General features: G+C 39.0%; 1 protein-coding gene across 1 annotated transcript in view; it reads right to left on the bottom strand.

Annotated features, from left to right (window-relative positions):
- cep126 (centrosomal protein 126) overlaps window positions 1-22294 on the bottom strand; it is a 97622-nt gene that overhangs the window by 58784 nt on the left and 16544 nt on the right. The window contains exons 4-5 of the mRNA XM_063054891.1: window positions 9874-10015; window positions 6294-6501 (exon numbers count right to left, since the gene is read on the bottom strand). Coding sequence (XP_062910961.1) covers window positions 6294-6501; window positions 9874-10015 — 350 coding nt within the window. The remainder of the gene's footprint in view (window positions 1-6293; window positions 6502-9873; window positions 10016-22294) is intronic.

The following is a 22294-nucleotide window of genomic DNA, read 5'->3' on the forward strand; positions in this document are numbered from 1 at the left end:
TGTGAAATTAAATCTGATAAATCCTCATAGACTAATAATAATCTGCATTCCAGAAGATTTAAAGAAGTAGCCATGGAAATAGTGAATGTATTGGTTGACATTTTACTTTTTCAATATTAATTTTCTACATAGGAGAAAACAGAGTTCAAGAAAAAGGAAATATATCAAATACATTATACTAAATCGCACATACAAACTTCTTACTCTATATTCATACAAATTGATTAATTCATAATATTGAAATATAGTAAATTTATTATATGGGGGAAAAAATCTAACCCACTACCAAGACCAAAGCTGATTAGTAAAGAAGAAAAAGAAGTATGTTATTAGCCATCATCTGTGCTTTAACAACAAAGCAAAGGTTTTGAAAATAGTTCAAAAAAGGTCCCACAATGTTTGAAAGTCTTGATTAGATTCAGAAATTGAACACCGAATCTTCTGTAAATTTAAACATGACATCACATCATGCAGCCATTGAATGTGAGTGGGCGGGACCGCATCTTTCCATTTAAGCAAGAGCACCCTCCTAGCCATAAGAGAAATAAAAGCCAAAATGTGCAAATCAGATTTCTCCAAAATAATATCCTTTCCTCCAACAATACCAAATAAAGTGGTCAAAGGATTAGGCTTAAAAATTACTTTAAAAAGTACCAACATTTTCCAAAATTATATAAATTATGAAATGGGTTTGCAGAGGATAAGCATTGTTTAAAAGTGGAGGGAGGGACAGTGAAAACAGAAAATATTGGAGTCAATTACAAAAAAGTCATTTCAGAGGGCATTAGTTCTATAGCAGTTATCCCTGTTGTCTCACATCTCCAGGGACCAAGGATCTATCTTGACATTGGGTATAGTCTGTGTGGATTTTGCATGTTCCCCTTCTGACCATGCGGGATTTCCCTAGTTGCTCTGTTTTGTTCCCACAATCCAAAGGTGACACAGTGACATAGTGGTTAGAATATCACTTTACAGTGCCAGGTTTCACCAATTGGTTCAATTCCCACCACTGCCTGTAAGGAGTTTGTATGTTCCCCCTGTAAGCATGTGGATTTCCTCTTGATGCTCTGGTTTCCTACTATATCCTAGTATGAAATATTGATAATATTGATAGAGATGACCACCCATATAGCTTTTGTGAGATTTAACATTATGTCTTTAAATATAGCATTCACCAACGTGGAAAGCACGTAAGCAGATCACACCTGGGCTCCCAGGTGGTATAATCAACCTTGTAGCTGGAGAAAATTATCTACGCAACTTGTAACTTCATGGCATTTCATATTTCTTTCTCAGTAAATTGCTGGAAAACTAAGCTAGAATCAATGAGGAAAGTTTAAAAGGTACCAGGAAAATCAACAGACATACTTTTTAAGATCACCCCAACAATCAGTGGTTAAAGTTACAAATTTGAGGGTGGCATGGTGGATTGAAGCACTCCACACCCCACAGAATCCCTGAGTTTAAGGGGAATATGGGAGAGAGTGGTCCTATCAGTGTAGGATTATTGGATGTGCAAAGTGATGCTGGCACATCAATGCGATGCCCTGGTTCCCGTAGGATGAATGTACCTCCACCAGTCAGGAAATTGTATGTTAGAACCCATCAGCACAGACTGCGCTTTGCTGACATTGGGCAATCAGTAAATGATGACCAGCCCTCAAGAGGGTGAGTGACACTAGATTGTGAGATTGTCTTGGAGAAAACAAGCAGTTGAAGAGCTAAGGAGCCATGATGTTCTAATTGTTCAGGACATCAAAGGATATGGCAAGAAGGCTGGTGTATGGGGTTGAGTGGGATACGGGATCAGCTATGATGGAATGGTAGAGCAGACTCGATAGGCTGAATGGCCTCATTCTGCTCCCATGTCTTATAGTCTTATGGAAAAGGAGAGAGAATTTGGTGAGGCAAGGGGAGAACTCAGAGGAGTGGAGACTGAGGAACTTTTAAGCGGAGAGAGGAAGAAATGGAAGATGGACAACAAGGAAGAGGATCAGAACTGTGGGAAAGTGAGAATGAGTGGGAATACCAATATATAGGCTAAAGGCAACATTATGAATGTGTTGAGGGGGAGTGATATCAGTTTGCATCTGGATTTGCTTAGAATCTATGTCCATATAAATGTGGATAAGTCCTGTGTTGGAGCATGTTTGTTGTTCAAGTATGTCTGAGCTGTGCAAATATTAAAAAAAAGAATAAATAAATAAACAATACTGAGAACATGAGTTACAGAGTTCTTGTAAATGAGTACATGGGTTGTGTTCAGTGCTGGGGTGAGTGAAGTTATCCCTGCTGGTTCGGAAGCCTGATTGTTGAAGAGTAATAACTGTTCCTGAACCTGGAGGTGTGGGATCTACTGCTGCTGCACTTCCTTCCCAACGGCAGCAGTGAGAAGAGAACATAGCCTCGATGGTGAGGCTCCTTGATGATAGATGCTACTTTCCTATGACATTGTTCCTTTTAGATGTGCTCAATGGTGGGCTGTATCCACTACTTTTTTTAGTATTCTCCATTGCTGGGCATTGGTGAGAGGCTGTTGTTGTAGTACCATTCAACCAGATTTTCAGTCTCCCTCCTATATTCCAATTCGTCACTATCTTTGATTCGGTCAACAACAGTGGTGTCGTCAGCAAGTATGACATTGAAGCTTTACTTGGCCTCACAGCCATAGCTATAAGGTTTGTAGAGCAGGAGCTAATCACCACAGCCTTATGCTGCATCTATGCTGATGGAGATTGTGGAAGACATATTGTTGCCATTCTGTTCTGATTGGGTCTGCAAGTGAGGAAATCAAGGATCCAATTGCATAAGACGGTATTGAGGCCAAGGTCTTAACATTCTGGAAGATAGTTAAAGTTCCACCATGTGGTGAAAATCATAAAGTGCAGGCAAGAAAACCACTGGAATATTTGAATATTTTCAGTCAAAGCTGATAAAGGTTGATCATAATCAACACTTCCTTAAAATTTCCATTGATAAGATGTTGATATTTAGCCAATTTGCTTCAGTTTATTTTGACAATGGGAAATGACTGAATGTCCTGAAGTAAAGGAAGTTACTGGAAGTACTCAGCAAATCTGACAGAAACGGATTAGAGAAACCAAGAAACAGGTTGTTTAGATTAGGTGATAAGAGTTCATTGACCTGAAATATTAACTGTACTTTTCTGTCTCTACAAATATTGTCTAGTCTTGTGAGTATTCCACCAACTGCTGATTTCATTACAGATTTCTGTTGTCCGCAGTATTTTTGCTTTTGGGAATGGTGAAAACTTAGGGCACAGACAGAATTCTGACTCGTAGCCCTAAAGGCTTATAGGGCAAAGAATATAGAATTTGGGATGTTATGCAGCAAGTTTATAAAACACTGGTTAGATCTCACATGCAGCATAGTATGCAGTTTTGGCTGCCACACCACAGGAAGGATATGGTTGCACTGGAGAGAGTTCAGAGGAAGTTTACTGGGAATAGCCTGTTCCCTAGAATAGAGGACTCTGGTCATGGGGAGAGATTAGATAACCTGAGCTTGTTTTGCCAGGAGTGAAGAAGGCTGAGGGATGCATTAAATTTCAAGGGGTAGATATAGTAAATGTGTATAGGAGTTTTAATGGGAATTAGAAGGACTTTTTTTTTACACAAAGAGAGTGGCTGATATCTGAGTCTTGCTGAAAAAGGAAATGGTGGAGTCAGATGCAATTGTTATGCATAAGAGTTATTTAGATGGGCTCTTGAAAAGAACAGAACTTATAAGGATACTGATCAAGATGGACAAATAGGTTGTGTGTAGATGGGAATAAAGGTTGACGTGGACATGGTGGGCCAAAGGGCTGATTTCTATGTGGCACAATTCTATGACCAGAATAAGCCAGTACCCTAGCCAGGTCAGTTGCCCAAGAAACTTTGAAACAGGCAACAATGTAGAAAAGTGCTTTCAAAATAGAATCAGTCTAATCCAACAAATTATTGTCCTTAATCATCAGCCTATTTCTTTTAATAGTTCCATCAAATAGTACCAATTCACCAATAACCTGATGACCAACCTTTCAGTTTATATCTTGTCAGAACCACTTGACTATAGACGTCATGTAGGTATGGTTGCTGAGGTGAACAGTGCAGCACAGGAACAGGTCATTTGGATCATAATGTCTGTGCTGACCATGATGGCAAGTTAAGCTAATTTGATCTGCCTAATTGTGGTCTATATCCATTCATTCCCCGCCTGCTTGTGTACCTATGTAAACACCCCTTAAATGTCCCTATCAAAACTGTTTCTGCTACCTCTTCCAGCATTTTCCAGGCACCTGCCTCTCTGTGACAGAACAGGTTGGCACTGCTAATTCTCCCACTAACCTTGCTCTTTTGCCCGGTTAGTCAATCCTCCTCGTTCTGTCCCTGGTCTAGTTTCCCCAGTAGTTCACACACAGTAGAATTTTTTGGTCCCTCTAGGTCAGGCAGAGGCAGATTTAAACCCTCAGCCTGGCTTTGCTAGAGAGGTGTGAGATTGGAGCTGACATTTGGTGAATAGTGGTTGATTTATATTGAAAAGTTAAAGACAAAGTGTGTCATGGAGAAAGCCTCTGTATAATTGTAAATTTTTGTATTTTTTTTCATTTGTCTACTTGTAATATTTTTTCTACACAACTTTTGGGCAGCTTTTGCATTTTTTCCACCTGGTGCTAAATAAAACCCCTTGCACTAATGTGCTGTTGCAGCATACCATCCGTGTTTTTTCCAACTGGTGACCCTCATCGGCAACGCTTACCCACACCTGATAGTGAGGTGTGACACTCTCTGTGTAAAAAAACTCTAACACTGATAACACTATATTGCATTATACACTATTCATAATTCAACTTGCAGGATACAGCAGGAAATGGATAACAATAATATTATTATACAATACTGGGCAATGAACATCACTGATAAGAAAAATCCCAGATTTTAATATCACCACCATTGTTAAATTTACCATCTCAACATCTGGAGGCTCACCATTGTTGAGAAGCACGACTGCTACAGCTATATCAATACAATGGCTTTAAGAAAAGGATCCATCAAACATCCCTGGTATGGTGGTCCAGTTGTTTCTTCCTTTCATGTCAGCTCCTCCCCATGGAACTGGTGCAAGAATTATGCATTATGGTGACAAGGTTGTGCCGCACATATCAGACCAACATTAATTATGACAAGTACTGCTAAATACTTAAGATGGCATGTCAGCAGCATCTGGCATGCTTCGTGTGTGTTTGCACAACTGCTTCAACTGGAAAAATGTGAGATCATGCTTTTGGGAAAATTAAACAAGGTAATGAAATACAGAATAAATGGAAGGCACAGAGTGAGTATATAGTCATGGACCCTGAAAGATAGCAGGGAAGTTTGATAAGGAAATGCATACTGAATGCTTCCGTTTACTAGCCATGGCATTTAAAAGGAAGGAGAGGTTATGCTAGGATCGTATACAAAACTAGTTAAACCATAGCTCGAGTTCCAATATAGTTTTCATTACTACATTACATGGAAAATGTGATTGCATTGGAGGAATGCAGAGAAAGTCTGAGTATTTTGCCAGGACTGAGGGATCAAATAAGGGGGAACAAATTTTTAAAGTAATTGGTTAAATGATTAACAGGAGATGAGAAAAATTTACACCTAGAGGTCGGTATGGGTCTGGAATTCACTACCTGAAAGAGCAGATGAGACAGACTCATGTCAGATTTAATGATACTTGGAAATATATGAGAAACTCAGTGATCTGCAGTTTCATTTAAAATACTGGAAGGTAGGATTCGGCTGAGTAGCATCTTGACTCATGCATTCACTGTGGATCAAATAGGCTCCTGTATTATAAATGTTCTACATTTTTTATATTATGTAAAGCCTTCTTTCCATATAATTCTCCAAGAGTCCAGAGCAGTGTCCAGATATTTTGAAATTGCTCTCTTGCATGAGCTATTCTTAGATTTCCAACAGCATATCTACCAGCATCTGCTCTAGTCATAATGCATCTCTCCTTTAAAAGGTACAGGTTGTTCATGTAGTGCAGGCTAAGTTTAACTATTGGTAAAGATCCTTTGCTGAATTCTGCAGCCAGTGGCAAGCAATATAGGATTGGCATGCTACTTCGTTGTACTAAACAAACGGATCCATTGTGCATTGCAATCTAAATACTTCTAGAGGGTCTATCAAATGTAACTGCATGTAATTCAGTCTTTCCTAATTCTTTGTGCAAATTAAAATGATTATTTTAAAACATCCACATGAACAAACAATATTAAGGTTATCCTAACTTACCTGTAAGCTGTTCAGTTGTTGCTCTCCCAGGAGACGTTGTGTCTCCTCTAGCTCCTGCTGAAAGCATAACCGGCTGTTTTTCAAAATTACCTCACTTTTCTCTTGCATAAGCTTGGCATAAGCTTTAGTAGCTGAAAGTTGGCTCTTATAGTGGCAAACCTTTCTTGTCTCCCCGTGATTTGGTGGAGTTGGAGATAAATCAGTGGTCCTAGAAATGCAATGTCAAAGAAAAATGTTGCAAAATTGTTCTTTCTGCACTATAATCCGAATTTTAGTTCCAGACAAATGCATAAAATTTAGGAGTTCTAAATTAATGATATAAATTAACTTACTTAAAGCAAGCTCAGCATTTAGGTATAGCACATAAAGCAAATTTTGGTCTTGAAAGTAGATAATTGAAAATGTGAACAAATATAATGCATGCCAATGTAGCAGTGCTATAGAATCTAGTTAATATGCCTGGTATAGGGAACCACACATGCACTGAGTAGGATCACATGATGGACAGTTCCTTCTAATCATACGAAGGCAAGCATTTATGTAAAGATAACAAGACTTAATTTGAATGGTTTTGAAAGTTAATTTGATGCTAAAATCAATGGTTGAAAACTCCACATTGTATACATATTCATAGTATGAATACTGCTCATAATCTCACACCAAATTTACTTTTGCATCAAAATAACACTCTGCAACTTACTTTCATGTAAAACACCTTTCTCCATCCACCCCCAGCCCCATACTTATGCACAAAGCTCTACCTTTATCAAACGGCTCCTGAAGTATGTTTGTGATGTGCCTGCCTCAGGCCAGCCTGCAACAGTATCATCCTTACCCAACTTCCACCCAAGCCAACTATCAACCACACTTCTAAGGGCTAAAAGGCAGGCATCAGTAACTCTGTCATCACCCTAGTGGATAAGATTAGCAGTACCAGGCTATAATCACTGGATAGCATGGACATTTGCACTATACCTATATCCATCCCCAAAAAAGACTTCTGAAATCAGGTGCTGTGAATCCACACATACATCACCAGTTCATCCCAATCCCTGTGTCCAACTTCCTCATTAACCATGAGGTCCTGTTGGACACTATGTTTGAATGTAATTATTACCCTGACAACTTTGATCGGTAAAAATCAATAAAGAAACTTCAGCTCCTGGAATCTAAAATAAGAATAAAAAATGCTGGAAAAGCTGAACAAGTCTGGTAGCATCAGTGAAAAGACAAACAGCCAATGTTTTGGGTCTGTGACCTTTTGTTAGAACCTGGAGCTCTAAACTGTTACAGAAATTTCATCTATTCCCTCTGCGCAACTTTAATTATCTTTACTTTTTTGGTTCTCAAGGAGAGTCCTTGGCATTAAATCCAATTCTATTTCTTTCCACACCGATGTTGCTTGACCTGCTGTGCTTCTAGCATTTTCTGCTTTTGTTATGCATTTTACAGTATGTGTTTCTTTTCTTTTGTTCTAACTGTAATCCTTATATTTTTCCAGAATATCTGCATCTACCATAATTGGTCCGGACTTTAAGAAAACCTGGATCTGCTCTCATAAATGGTATGAATCTGAATAAACTCTTCTTGGGCATCAAACAGGGTACAAGTATCAAATATAACCGATGTTTCAATGACAAACTCTGCCATCTTCTTCAGGAATAATGCCTGGGTAAATCTAGTCTGATGGTATTTATACCCCTGCAGTCCATCCCTCCTGACTGGTTAGTCTTCATCCAATCAGATTTCTGCTCTCCCACCTTGTTTACAATTGAATTCCAGTTCTTTCTTAGAGCAAGACCTTTGTCTAAAAGTCTTTTCATCTAGTTTTATTTCAATGGCTTCCTTCACCATGTGGTCCCAAAAAGCCTTTGGTGCGATGCAGTAGCTTTGTGTCACTCCTATGGCCATTCCGAATGCAGTGTTCTGCTACTGCCAATTTCTCTGGGTAACCCAAATGTATACACTTCCTGTGCTCCTTGATGCAGGTTTCCACCGTGCAGCCTGACTGGCCGATGTATGTTGCTCCACATTCACAGGGAATCCTGAGTTCCAGGTCATCTTTGAGCTGCATAAGCTGTGACTTGAGCTTGCTTATGGGTTTTATTCATCATATACACTGGTAAAGTACTAGATCCCTTTTCTGGTATGAATCTGTTTAAATTGTTTGAATGGCACTTTTGATCATTATGTTCCAACTGCAGTGACCCATCTAGGCTCCCTTTCATTGCTTGCATATTTGCTTCTCATATGTACCTGTTCTTGTCTGTGTAAAAGAGTTCAAGTGTGCTATCTTACTGCAAGGCTGGGAATTTATAACATGTAGTTGAGCAAAGACACCCAGAAGGCATAAGGCTCATTGTGGTGAGTTTTGAAAAAAAGTTGAGAAGAAACTGAACACTTAAATAATGAATATAACAAATATATTCTCAAATATATATGATCACTTAAGGCATAAAAGGGACAATTAGGGTAGATTCTGACTTACTATTCTCAGACTGGATGATAAACAGAACTGCTAGTGAGTAGTGGTGAGCTACATTTGGAAGCTCAGTATACTTTGAAAACTGGACTTCATGAGCAGATGTGATAGAAAAAAATGGGTTGGGAGGAAGAGGAGGAGGAAAGCTGATATTGCAATGACTCAAATTGTTTCTATTAAGTCTAGCAGAGCACTCTTACTCTTTGAGCCATTTGAAACTATGTGAATGCTTCATCCATAACCATTTTAAACAGTAAACTATGTTCAATAGCATTGGACCCCAATCTGAAAAGGGTTCCATTGACTGAACTGGGCACATAGTCTATATGTTCAGCAGTAGATATATTGAATTTGGCATTGGCTAGACCAGGTCTGGGAACAGGATAGTAATTTTTTTCTTTATCTTTTCATGGGCATTCTTTCTCTCCTATCCTACTGAACTAATGAATATGCTCTTCTCTGTCTCTGTCAAGAGCCTCACTAGAATAAGAAATGCTTTGCTACACACTATTATTGAATCAATCTCTTTTCTCAAAAAGAGTTTTGGTAAAGGATAAAAATTGAAGGCATTGGGGTACATAGAAAAACATATTATTTAAGGAGTCTTAAAGAGAAAAAAACACCAGTATACACGTTTAGACCAAATTCCCCAAATTCTGTGATGCATTTATGATTACATTCATATTATTAAATGAACATATGAAAATTTAATTGACAATTACTTCATAGGCATAACCCTATTTGAAAAATGAAAAGTTGACCAGAAAGCTTTAAGCTCCACAAAACACCATATTCTAAACATCTATTATAATTCTTAACAAACTTTCATTCCATTCCTAACAAGATATGCACTCAGCAACATGTGAAAGGAGTCAATTTTTATGCCATTAATTGCTTTTTCTGCTACTTTATAACATACATACAAGTCAGTAGAGGGAAAAATAACAAATACATATTTAATCTTTAAAGCTGCTCAATTTTAAGATAGTTCTCTATCATAAAAGTTTAAACTATTTGCTTACATTTGTATAACTTATGCCTTAGAGTATTCTAAAATCCTGGACAGTATATTCTAATTGACAAAGTGAACATTCATACCCTTTGCTGACTGTGGGCTTTGCAACATCAGACAACGGCGAAATTGACATATAAAATGAACTGTGAATCTGTTGAAGAGCTTCAGTTAATTGAGTAGTCTGTTGAAGAGCTTCAGTTAATTGAATAGTCTGTTTTTTATGGCCTCAAAAAGAAACAGAAAGAAATGCAACATTAGAACACTGAGATAGATTTCAGTAACTGCTCATGGTAAATTGGAAGGAAATTTTGGTTTTATGTCAGAAAACAATAAGTAACTCAAATTTTGTTTTAACATATAAAATTATATAAAGTTAGGTTCAAGAAAAGATACTACCCCTCAACCATCAGGCTCTTGAATAGAAGGAGATAACTACTGTACACTCACTTGCCCCATCACTGAAATATTCCTGCAACTAATAATCTCATTTTAAGGACTCTTTGTCTCATGTTCTTGTTATTTATTACTATTTATTTATACAGTGGCATGCAAATGTTTGGGCACCCCAGTCAAAATTTCTGTTACTGTGAATAGTTAAGTGAGTAGAAGATGAACTGATCTCCAAAAGTCACAAAGTTAAAGATTAGATTAGATTAGATTATGAGGACACTCAGTCCTCATTTATTGTCATTTAGAAATGCATGCTGCATTAAGAAATGATACAATGTCCCTCCAGAGTGATATCACAAAAAAAACAGGACAAACCAAAGACTAACACTGACAATGTCATAATTATAACATATAGTTACAGCAGTGCAAAGCAATACCATAATTTGATAAAGAACAGACCATGGGAATAGTAAAAAAAAAGTCTCAAAGTTCCGATCGACTCCCGATACTCCTGATAGCAGGCGGCAGAAGGGAGAAACTCTCTCTGTCATAAACCTCCAGGCACCGACAACTGTCGATGCGTTGGAAGCACCCGACCACAGCCGACTCTGAGTCCGTCTGAAAACTTCGAGCCTTCGACACCAAGCACCATCTCTGCCGAGGTATGTTTGGAGAAAAAAGGGTGCAGAATTTCATGAAAAGAACACCTCTCCAACTGTTAAACACAGGGGGTGGATCGATCATGCTTCGGGCTTGAGTTGCAGCCAGTGGCACGGGGAACATTTCACTGGTAGAGGGAAAAATGAATTCAATTAAATACCAGCAAATTCTGGAAGTAAACATCACACCATCTGTAAAAAAGCTGAAGGTGAAAAGAGGATGGCTTCTACAACAGGATAATGATCCTAAACACACTTCAAAATCCACAATGGACTACCTCAAGAGGCGCAAGCTGAAGGTTTTGCCATGGCCCTCACAGTCCCCTGACCTAAACATCATCGAGAATCTGTGGATAGACCTCAAAAGAGCAGTGCATGCAAGACGGCCCAAGGATCTCACAGAACTAGAAGCCTTTTGCAAGGAAGAATGGGGGAAAATCCCCCAAACAAGAATTGAAAGGCTCTTAGCTGGCTGACAAAAAGCGTTTACAAGCTGTGATACTTGCCAAAGGGGGTGTTACTAAGTACTAACCATGCAGAATGCCCAAACTTTTGCTTTGGGCCCTTTTCCTTTTTTGTTATTTTGGAACTGTAAAAGACGGAAATAAAAAAGTAATCTTAGTTACAATATTAAAGAAATGTGTCATCTTTAACTTTATGCCTTTTGGAAATCAGGTCATCTTTTACTCGCTTAGCTATTCACAGTAGCAGAAATTTTGACCGGGGTGCCCAAACTTTTGCATGCCACTGTATTTGCATTTGCACAGTTTGTTGTCTTCTGCACTTTATTTGATCTTTCACTGATCCTGTCATAGTTACTATTCTATAGATTTACTGAGTATGCCCACAGGAAAATGAATCTCAGGGTTGTATGTGGTGACAGTTATGTACTTTGATAATGAAAATTACTTTGAACTTTAATATTCCTGTATGTTTATTTGTTTAGTGATCAGATTTTATTAGAGGTTGTGATTTGGTAACACTCTGACCTGTATTGAAATTTGATAGTACAAGAGAAGGCTTTATTTCTTTGTATGAGGTAGTCTTAAACATAGATGAAGGGTCATGAAGTTTCACAGTATCAGGGTTCTTACTGGGCTTTGGGGAAACTGGAGAGAAATTCTGAAGTTTGGCAGCACATACAAGAAGCCTTGTGATCCAGCATCATTGTGGAAGACGAATCTGAGGGTTCATCCCAATGAGGAGATGTAATCATGTTACCTATTAGCAGTAAATGTAAGATTGTTTTGGTTGGAATTTGGTATTGAGGCCAACAGTATAATGAGCCAGATAATAGAAGCAATATTTGATTAAATTAAATTTGATAACATTTGTGCATGATTCTATTTGTTTTTCTTAGGATTTATTAATTAGAATATTTATATTTTATTTAAGTTAAATGGCAGGTGATAATTCAGACCATTTTGTGTGATTTTAAAATTAGGCTTGTGTGTTTAAACCAATGACTGAAATTAAGATGAGGAGTATTTACAGTATAGTGTATTAATATAGTATATTCTGGTTAATTGAGACACATCTGGACCAGTACATTTTGGCCCAATTAAGCAGCTGCTCCAATTAGCCAAAGTTTCATGGAAATAGTTAAAAAGGTATAAAAAAAAGACAAACTACTATTTAACTGAATAACAAATTATGCATTTAAATGAAATACAGAATAAATTAGAATACTACCAAAACTACTACAGTACTATAAAACTGTGTAATCGATGGAGGAATGACATGTTCTTTTGATTGATTGTAAATGAACAAAATCAACCCAGAACCAAGCAGATAGTGGATTACCTTCAAACACTGCATTCAATGTTTTGCATCCTCCAAATCTTCACTTTAATTGTAACATTCAAGTTGATTGTCAATACTATCAAATCCTTTGCACTCCTTAACTTGTTGAAGTAGTGAAATTGTTTTATTTTCACTTCTAGTCGTTTCTAGGAAATTGTTTCCTCTAAGCATAGTGTGGTGTCTAATGGCCACATGGCATACATATGACTGACACTCTTTAGCAAATGTTTGGCAACAGTTTCCTGTTCCAATTAAGTGGCATGGTATTCCAATAAATGAGGGGAATCAAAGCTATTTCCTCAATTAGTTGTTTGTTCTTTATGAGTTGTTCCAAATTAGCTGATAACCCAATTAACTGGAATCCACTGTATATTTATAACAAGAGAGTAAAGGAGCCTCAAAACAGAATAAACACACATATTTAGATGTGCGATGCTTTGGAAGGCCAGCACCAAATTGTTGCATTCACTCTCTACATTATAGTTTAAGAGACAAATCTGTCACAAAATGAAAACAATAAATGCAAGACATACTCAGCAGGTCAGGCCTCAACTAGGGGAAGACAAATAGAGCTAATATTTCAGGTCAATGATCTGTCATGTTTGTTTGTTTGTTTTTATTTTAGCTTTTCAGAATTTTCAGTTTTATATTAGTTGAAAAAACTGCCACTGCAGTTCTATTTACTAAGCCATCAGTGATGACAAACCAATGTACTATCAAAGAACTCCTGAATTTGGATTGCAAACCTACATGTCTTTGTGTACCATGTGAACCAATTCCACTGATATACACAATATAAGTACAAGGGTTCATGCAAGTTGTAAGAAATTGGCAGTTCATATTCTTTTTTTTTTGCAGGCGCATCATGTCAGAATGTATTTCAATAACCTGCAACACAACTTGGATGCCACCTGTCATTTTAATGGTGCTGGTGTGACCCATGTTGTCTATAAACCATTCATGCAGAAATTGGCTTTCAGTGCTTGTGATGTCTGTTTTTGACTTTTGAGAGTAGCCTAAGTAGGGCCCAAGCCAGCGCTAGAAACTATCCTATCAAGTTAATTTATTGACTTTCCTTTAGCAACTCTACACACAACCACACCCCACCCCACTCCCCGTTCCCTGTCTACCTCTCCACATAACCATGGAGCTACTGCTATCTTCTCAAGATCACAATCCTCAACAGAACAAGTAATTGGGTTGACTTGTTGGAATGCTGGCCTTCATTTCAATGACAAAATATAAAAGTTTGATGCAACGTTAAAGTGTGCTGGTGAGACTGAAGTACATACAGTTTTGGTTTAAGAAAGGATATTCTTGTATTGGAAATAAGAGATAATCTGCAGATGCTGAAAATCCAAGCAACACACACAAAATGCTGGAGGAACTCAGTAGGCCAGGCAGCATCGATGGAAAAGAGTGAAATCGAGGTTTCGGGCCGAGACCCTTCAGCAGGACTAGAGGGAAAAAAAAGATGTTCTTGCATTGGAGAAAGTTCTGGGAAGGTGCAGTAGATTAATTCGTGGGATGAAGGGGTTTATGTATGAAGAAAGAACAGAAGGCCGGGATTATGTTTAAGAATATAGAAGAACTTGAGGTGATTTTATTGAAACATACAAATTCCAAGGGAGGTTGATAGGATGGATGCTGTAATTATGAATACACTAGTGGAACGAACTAGAATTAGGGGTATAGTTTTAGAACAATCACCCATTTAAAGGGGATTAAAGAGGAACAACATCTCTCAGAGGCTTACTAATTGTTGTAATTCTTCACCCAAAGAACTGTGGAGGTATATTCATTGAATATATTGCATAAGATATAGGAGCAGAAGTAGGCCATTCGGCCCATCAAGTCTGCTCCACCATTCAATTATGGGCTGATCCAATTCTTCCAGTCATCCCCACTCCCCTACTTTCACTCTATACCCTTTCATGCCCTGGCTAATCAAGAACCTATCTATCTCTGCTTTAAGTACACCCATTGACTTGGCCTCCACAGCCGCTCGTGGCAACAAATTCCACAGATTTATCACCCTCTGACTAGAGTAATTTCTCTGCATCTCAGTTCTAAAAGGACATTCTTCAATCTAGAAGTCATGCCCTCTTGTCCTAGAATCCCCTATCATGGGAAATAACTTTGCCATATCTAATCTGTTCAGGCCTTTTAACATTTGGAATGTTTCTATGAGATCCCCCTTCATTCTCCTGAACTCCAGGGAATATAGCTCAAGAGCTGCCAGACGTTTCTCATATGGTAATCCTTTCATTTCTGGAATCATTCTCGTGAATCTTCTCTTAACCCTCTCCAATGTCAGTAAATCCTTTCTAAAATAAGGAGCGCAAAACTGCACAGAATACTCCAAGTGTGGTCTCACGAGTACCTGATAGAGCTTCAACATCACATCCCTGCTCTTATATTCTATACCTCTAGAAATGAATGCTAACATTGCATTCGCCTTCTTCACAACTGACTCAACATGGAGGTTAATCTTTAGGGTATCTTGCACAAGGACTCCCAAGTCTCTTTGCATCTCTGCATTTTGAATTCTCTCCCCATCTAAATAATAGTCTGCCCATTTATTTCTTCCACCAAAGTGCATGACCATACACTTTCTAACATTGTATTTCATTTGCCACTTCTTTGCCCATTCCCCTAAACTATTTAAGTCTTTCTGCAGGCTTTCTGTTTCCTCAACACTACCCACTCCTCCACCTATCTTTGTATCATCAGCAAATTTAGCCACAAATCCATTATTCCCGTAGTCCAAATCATTGATATACATCGTAAAAAGCAGCGGTCCCAACACTGACCCCCGTGGAACTCCATTGGTAACTAGCAGCTAGCCAGAATAGGATCCTTTTATTCCCACTCTCTGTTTTCTGCTGACCAGCCAAATCTCCAGCCATGCTAGTAACTTCCCTGTAATTCCATGGGCTCTTATCTTGCTAAGCAGCATCATGTGCGGCAGCTTGTCAAAGGCCTTCTGAAAATCCAAGTACACCACGTCTACTGCATCTCCTTTGTCTATGCTGCTTGTGATTTCCTCAAAGAATTACAGTAGGTTTGTCAGGCAGGATTTTTCTTTCAGGAAACCATGCTGGCTTTGGCCTATTTTGTCATGAGCCTCTAGGTACTCCGTAATCTCATCCCTAACAATCGATTCCAACAACTTCCCAACCACTGATATCAGGCTAACAGATCTATAGTTCCTTTTCTGCCACCTCCTACCCTTCTTAAATAGTGGAGTAACATTTGCAATTTTCCAGTCATCCGGTACAATACCAGAATCTATCGATTCTTGAAAGATCATTGTTAATACATCCACAATCTCTCAAGCTACTTCCTTCAGAACCCGAGAGTGCATTCCATCAGGTCCAGGAGACTTAGCCACCCTCAGACCATTAAGCTTCCTGAGCACCTTCACAGTTGTGATTTTCACTGCACAAGTTTCACTCCTCTGACACTCTTGAATGTCTAGTATACAGCAGACATCTTCTACCGTGAAGACTGATGCAAAATACACATTCAGTTCCCCTGCCATCTCTGCATCTCTCATTACAATATCTCCAGCATCATCTTGTATTGGTTCTATATCTACCCTCGACTGCCTTTTTACCCTTTATATACTTAAAAAAGCTTTTAGTATCTTCTTTGATATAATTCATCTTTTCCTTCCGAATGACCTTCTTAATTTCCTTCTGCAAGTTTTTAAAAGCTCCCCAATCCTCTATCTTCCCACTAGTTCTGGGTTTCTTGTATGCCCTCTCATTTGCTTTTACTTTGGCTCTGACTTCACATGTCAGCCACAGTAGTGTCCTTCTTCTCTTTGAAAGTTTCTTCTTATTTGGAATATATGTCTTGTACTTCCCTCAGAAACTCCAGCCATTGCTGCTCTGTTGTCTTTCCTGCACATGTCCCTTTCCAGTCAACTTTGGCCAGTTCCCCTGTTATGGCATTGTAATTTCCTTTATTCCACTGACACATTGGATTTTATTTTTTCCCTCTCAAATTTCAATGTGAACTCGATCATATTGTGGTCACTGTTCCTTAAGAGTTCCTTCCTCTTATCACCTCCGGATCAAATGACAACACCCAATCCAGCACAGCCAAATCCCCTAGTGGGCTCAACAATAAGCTATTCTAAAAAAAAGCCATTCCTTAGATATTCTACAAATTCTCTCTCTTGAGGTCCGGTACTGACCTGGTTTTCCCAATCCACTTATCATCACATTGCCTTTCTGACACGCCTTTTCTATCTTCTGCTGTAATTTGTAATCCACATTCTGACTGCTGTTTAGTGGCCTATATACAACTGCCATTAGGGTCCTTTCACCCTTGCCATTTCTTAACTCAACCCACACTCTACACCTTCCAATCCTATGTCATCTCTTTCCAATGATTTAATATTAGTTCTTATACACAGAGCCACACCACCCCCCCTGCCTACTAACCTGTCTTTCCTATATACCGTATATCCTTGGACATTCAGCTCCCAATGACAGCCATCTTTTATTCAAGGGAAGAATTAACATACCTTTAAATTGCAATGTAATCAAGGTAATTAGGGGCAAACAACAGGAATTCTGCAGATGCTGTAAATTCAAGCAACATACATCAAAGTTGCTGGTGAACGCAGCAGGCCAAGCAGCATCTATAGGAAGAGGCGCAGTCAACGTTTCAGGCCGAGACCCTTCGTCAGGACTAACTGAAGGAAGAGTGAGTAAGGGATTTGAAAGCTGGAGGGGGAGGGGGAGATGCAAAATGATAGGAGAAGACAGGAGGGGGAGGGATAGAGCCGAGAGCTGGACAGGTGATAGGCAAAAGGGGATACGAGAGGATCATGGGACAGGAGGTCCGGGAAGAAAGACAAGGAGGCGGGGGTGACCCAGAGGATGGGCAAGAGGTATATTCAGAGGGACAGAGGGAGAAAAAGGAGAGTGAGAGAAAGAATGGCATGAACATCGACTTCTCTAACTTCCGCTAAGGCCCCACCTCCCCCTCGTACCCCATTTGTTACTCATTTTTATGCACACATTCTTTCTCTCACTCTCCTTTTTCTCCCTCTGTCCCTCTGAATATACCTCTTGCCCATCCTCTGGGTCACCCCCGCCTCCTTGTCTTTCTTCCCGGACCTCCTGTCCCATGATCCTCTCGTATCCCCTTTTGCCTATCACCTGTCCAGCTCTCGGCTCTATCCCTCCCCCTCCTGTCTTCTCCTATCATTTTGCATCTCCCCCTCCCCCTCCAGCTTTCAAATCCCTTACTCACTCTTCCTTCAGTTAGTCCTGACGAAGGGTCTCGGCCTGAAACGTCGACTGCGCCTCTTCCTATAGATGCTGCTTGGCCTGCTGCGTTCACCAGCAACTTTGATGTATGTTGCTTAAGGTAATTAGGGGGATGCTCCAGAAAGCAATGCTGAGGCCATAATTCGGGATTAGCCATGACTTTACTGAATGGAGAAGAGCTTAACCTACTCTAGTTTATGTTTTTATACAGTGGCTTATTACCCAATCAATAGGAAATCAGTAGGAAAAATGTTAACATATATAATGAAGATATACACTCAGTGGCTACTTTATTAGGTACCTCTTGTACCTAGTGAAGTGGCTACTGAGTGCACGTTTGTGGTCTTCTGCTGCTATAGCCCATCCAATTCAAAGTTCTACATGTTGTGCATTCAGTGATGCTCTTCTGCATACCACTGTTGTAAAGAGAGGTTATTTGAGTTACTGGCAACTTGAACCAGTCTGACTATTCCCCTCTGATATCTCTCATTATCAAGGCATAACTGCTGCTCACAGGATTTTTTTTTTTGTTTTTTGCATCATTCTGTGTAAACTCTGGAGACTGTTATGCATGAAAATCCTAGAAGATCAGCAGTTTGAGATACTCAAGCCACCCCATCTGACACCATCAATCATTCCATGGGCAAGGTCACTTAGATCACATTTCTTTCCCATTCTGATGTTTGGTCTGAACAAAAATTGAACCTGTTGACTATCTCTGCATGTTTTCATGCACTGAGCTTTTGTCATGTGATTGGCCGATTAGATATTTGCATTAACAAGGTGTACAGGTGAATCTAATAAAGTGGCCACTGAGTGTAAATAACATATGAGCTATTATATAATTGAACAGAGTAACACATAGGAAATCCTGGAGGAACTCAGCAGGTCAGGCAGCATTTATGGAGAGAAATGAACTGTCAATCTTTCAGGACTGTTTATCCTTCTCCATGAATCAATTGGCAAAATAATCAAGAAACAGATGCAAATCCAGTCTGTTCGCAGAAGAGAGCATTTTTCCACAATGATTGCAGTACTAGGATCAAACAAGGTCAACTGTATTAGGAATTTGCTGTTGTGTGTTGGTGCGACAAAATCAACAACATTCAAAAGTTATACAGAATAAAAAAATGTTTAAAAATGAAGTTCGAGGTTAAAGTATAGATACGGAATAAAATATACATAAATACTAGTTTGTATTTACAATGTAAACAGCATTATAAAAATAGTTTAAAGTGCTTACAGTGCAGTACGGTGACTGAGGTAATAGATAGAGGGTGGGTGGTGGAGGGGGGGGGTCGGTTGATCAGATTAATTGCCTGGGGAAAGAAACTTTTAGAAGGCGTGAAGATAGCATAAAGCTTAGACTCTGGTACAAATTGATAATTGGAGAGGCTGAGATTGGAGGATAGGTTTCAACTTGACTGTAATTATTGTTCCCAATCTGGTTTACTACATGTGATTGCAGCTCATTCAACAGCGCCAGCAAGGGCACTAGACTAAAATCATTGCTAGATTGTTGCAAGTCATAAAAGCACGAGTGGCCATTAAGCCCAAGAATATATGCCAGCTCTCTGTAGAGCAATTGTCAATCCTGCTCTATCTCCATAACCTTACATATTTATCACCCTCAAATAATTATCCTATTTTCTTTTAACATCTTGATATTCTCCACTTCCACTATCCTTGCAAGAAGCAAATTACAGACCAGTCCACCTTCTATGAAAGAAAATAAATCTCTTCTGTGTATCCTTCTGCATTGCATCTTAAATATGCACCTCCTTGTCACTGTACCATCAACCAGTAGGAGTAGATTTTCTCTGTCTACCTTTTCAAAATCCCTATCAACTTTTTCTTCGACTTCCTTTGCTCCAATGAGAATAATTTGGGATTTTTCAACAGAAACTTGTAAGTTAAAATCTCTCATTCCTAGAACTCTGCTGAACCCTCTCACCTTTCCTAATGTGTAGTGACCTGGATGCAATGCTCTAGTTGTGGCCTAACCAGAACTTCATAAAGTTTCAGTAAAATGTCTTTTTTAATTATTTTCAATATGTCCAGCCAACACCCCACGTCCCCACATGCACATAAACATCCCCACCCCACTCCAGGTGTGCGTCTGTTCTTGTAGATTCTTTAGAACCATGCTAGTCTGGAAAATAACTTCTATTACAAGTTGTTTCCATAAAGCCATAGGACATGGGAGCAGGATTAGGCCATTTGGCCCATTGAGTCTACTCTGCCATTCAATCATGGCTAATTCTTTTTCCCCTCCTGTCTTTGAGATTATTTTAATCTAAACTCTTGCATAAACCTGAGTTTTGTTCACCAGCCATTGTATGTACTTTATCAACTTTCTTTTGATTAAAATCTATGTAGACAAAATCCACTGCATTTTAACCATTGACCTCCTCTGGATCTTCATCAAAAATGGACTTTACCAACCCTCTTGACAATAACTCACATGTAGACTAGTCTGGAAGGTGAGAACACATGGGATCCATGATGAGCTAGCCTATTGGATGCAAAATTGACTTTGTGGAAGGAGTCGGAGGGTAGTAGCAGAAAGTTGCTTCTCAGATTGGAGGCCTGTGACCTGTGGTATGCTGCAGGAATTGGCACTTATCATTTATATTAACAATCTGGATGAGAATGTAGCTGGCAGTGGTTAGTAAATTTGCAGATGTCACTAAATTGATGGTACAGTGGACAGTGCAGGAGTTTGTCTAATGTTACAATATAGTCTAGATCAACTGGGAGAGTGAGTAAAGGAATAGCAGAGAGTATTTAACTCAATCAAGTTCAACATGATGTATTTTGGAAAGTTAAACGAGAGGAGGGTTTATGACAGGACTCTTGGGAGTGCAGTAGAACAGAATGATGTAGGGATTCATGTCCATACTATTTTGAAAACGGAGACACAGATAAACAAAATTGTGAAGGAGGTTTACGACATGCTTGCCTTCACTAGATGGGGCACTGAGTATAAAAGTGGGACATCATGTGAGAGGTGAGATGGCATCTGGAATACTGTGTGCATTCTAGTTGCCAGACTATAGGAACGATGTGCTTAAGCTGAAGAGGGTGCAGAGGAGATTCACAGGATATTGTTAAGTCTGGAGGGATTGAGTTATAAGGAGAAACTAGATTGTGTGGGACTATTCACCCTGGAGCGAAAGAAGCTAAGGAGTGAACTTACAGATGTTTTTAAAATAATTAAGGGCCTAGATAAGGTGTAATGTCACAGTCTTTTTTTTACAGGATACAAAATTTAAATCTAGAAAATGTAGGTTTAAGGTGAGAGGAGAAAGATTTTAAGAGGATTGTGATGTAAGTTTTTTCACAGAGGGTAGTGGGTATGTAGAATGAACTGCCAGAGGAAATGGTAGAGACAGGTACAACTTCAACGTTTAAAATTATTTTTTCTAAAACCTTGCCCACCACCTATGTTAATTGGCCTATTTTTAAACTAGTAATGTCCTTACACTTTCTAGCACAAAGCCATTACACTTGCCACTTTACAATCCTCCATCAATCTTCTTCGTACCTAGGGAAGATTGAAAGATCACAGAGAGTTTTGTACCATCTTGACCTCCACTTTTCTTAGTAAACTGGGATGCAAGCCAATCAGGCAGGTAACCATTATAAACAAAACCAGTCTTTCCAATATAATCTGCCCATCAATTTTCATCTCTACTGTAACTGCTACTACCAATATTTTTCAGCAACGCCTTCCTGAGTAAACAATATACCAAGTGCTCATTACGAATTCTACTTTTCCCCTGTGCCCACAATCAACTTTTTTGATTCAAATAGGCCCCACCACTAGAACCCTGAACTATCTGGTAAAAGTCTTTTGGGGCCAACAGCCTTTCTACTTCATTATTCTCTCATATTTCCAGCTTTATTTTCCTATTCACTTCCTCCTAAACTAAATGTGTTTAGCGTTCTTCTCACTAGAAGAATTCATGTGACATGCAATATACACCCCACTTTTCCTATTTCATCATATTTTAAGTTTTTTTTCCATCACCCAACTCAGTTCCTCAGGTCACAGCAACATCCTTGTAAATTGCTGCTGTATTCTTTCAATCTTATTTTTCCTGTGGGTAGGGATCACAACTGCACACAATACTCCAAATTTGGCCTCATCAACGTCTTATACAACTTTAACATAACATCCCAACTCTCGTACTCAATACTCTAATTTATGCAAGCCAATATGCCTAAAGCTCTCTTTATGCCCCTATCTTCTTGTGACACCACTTTCAATTAATTTAAAATCTTTTTGTTCTGCCACATTCCTCAGTGCCCTACCATTCATTGTTTAAGTCCTACCCTGGTCTATCCTCCCAAAGCCCAAT

This window comes from Mobula hypostoma, chromosome 7, assembly GCF_963921235.1.
Source record: "Mobula hypostoma chromosome 7, sMobHyp1.1, whole genome shotgun sequence".
NCBI classification, from domain to species: Eukaryota; Metazoa; Chordata; class Chondrichthyes; order Myliobatiformes; family Myliobatidae; genus Mobula; species Mobula hypostoma.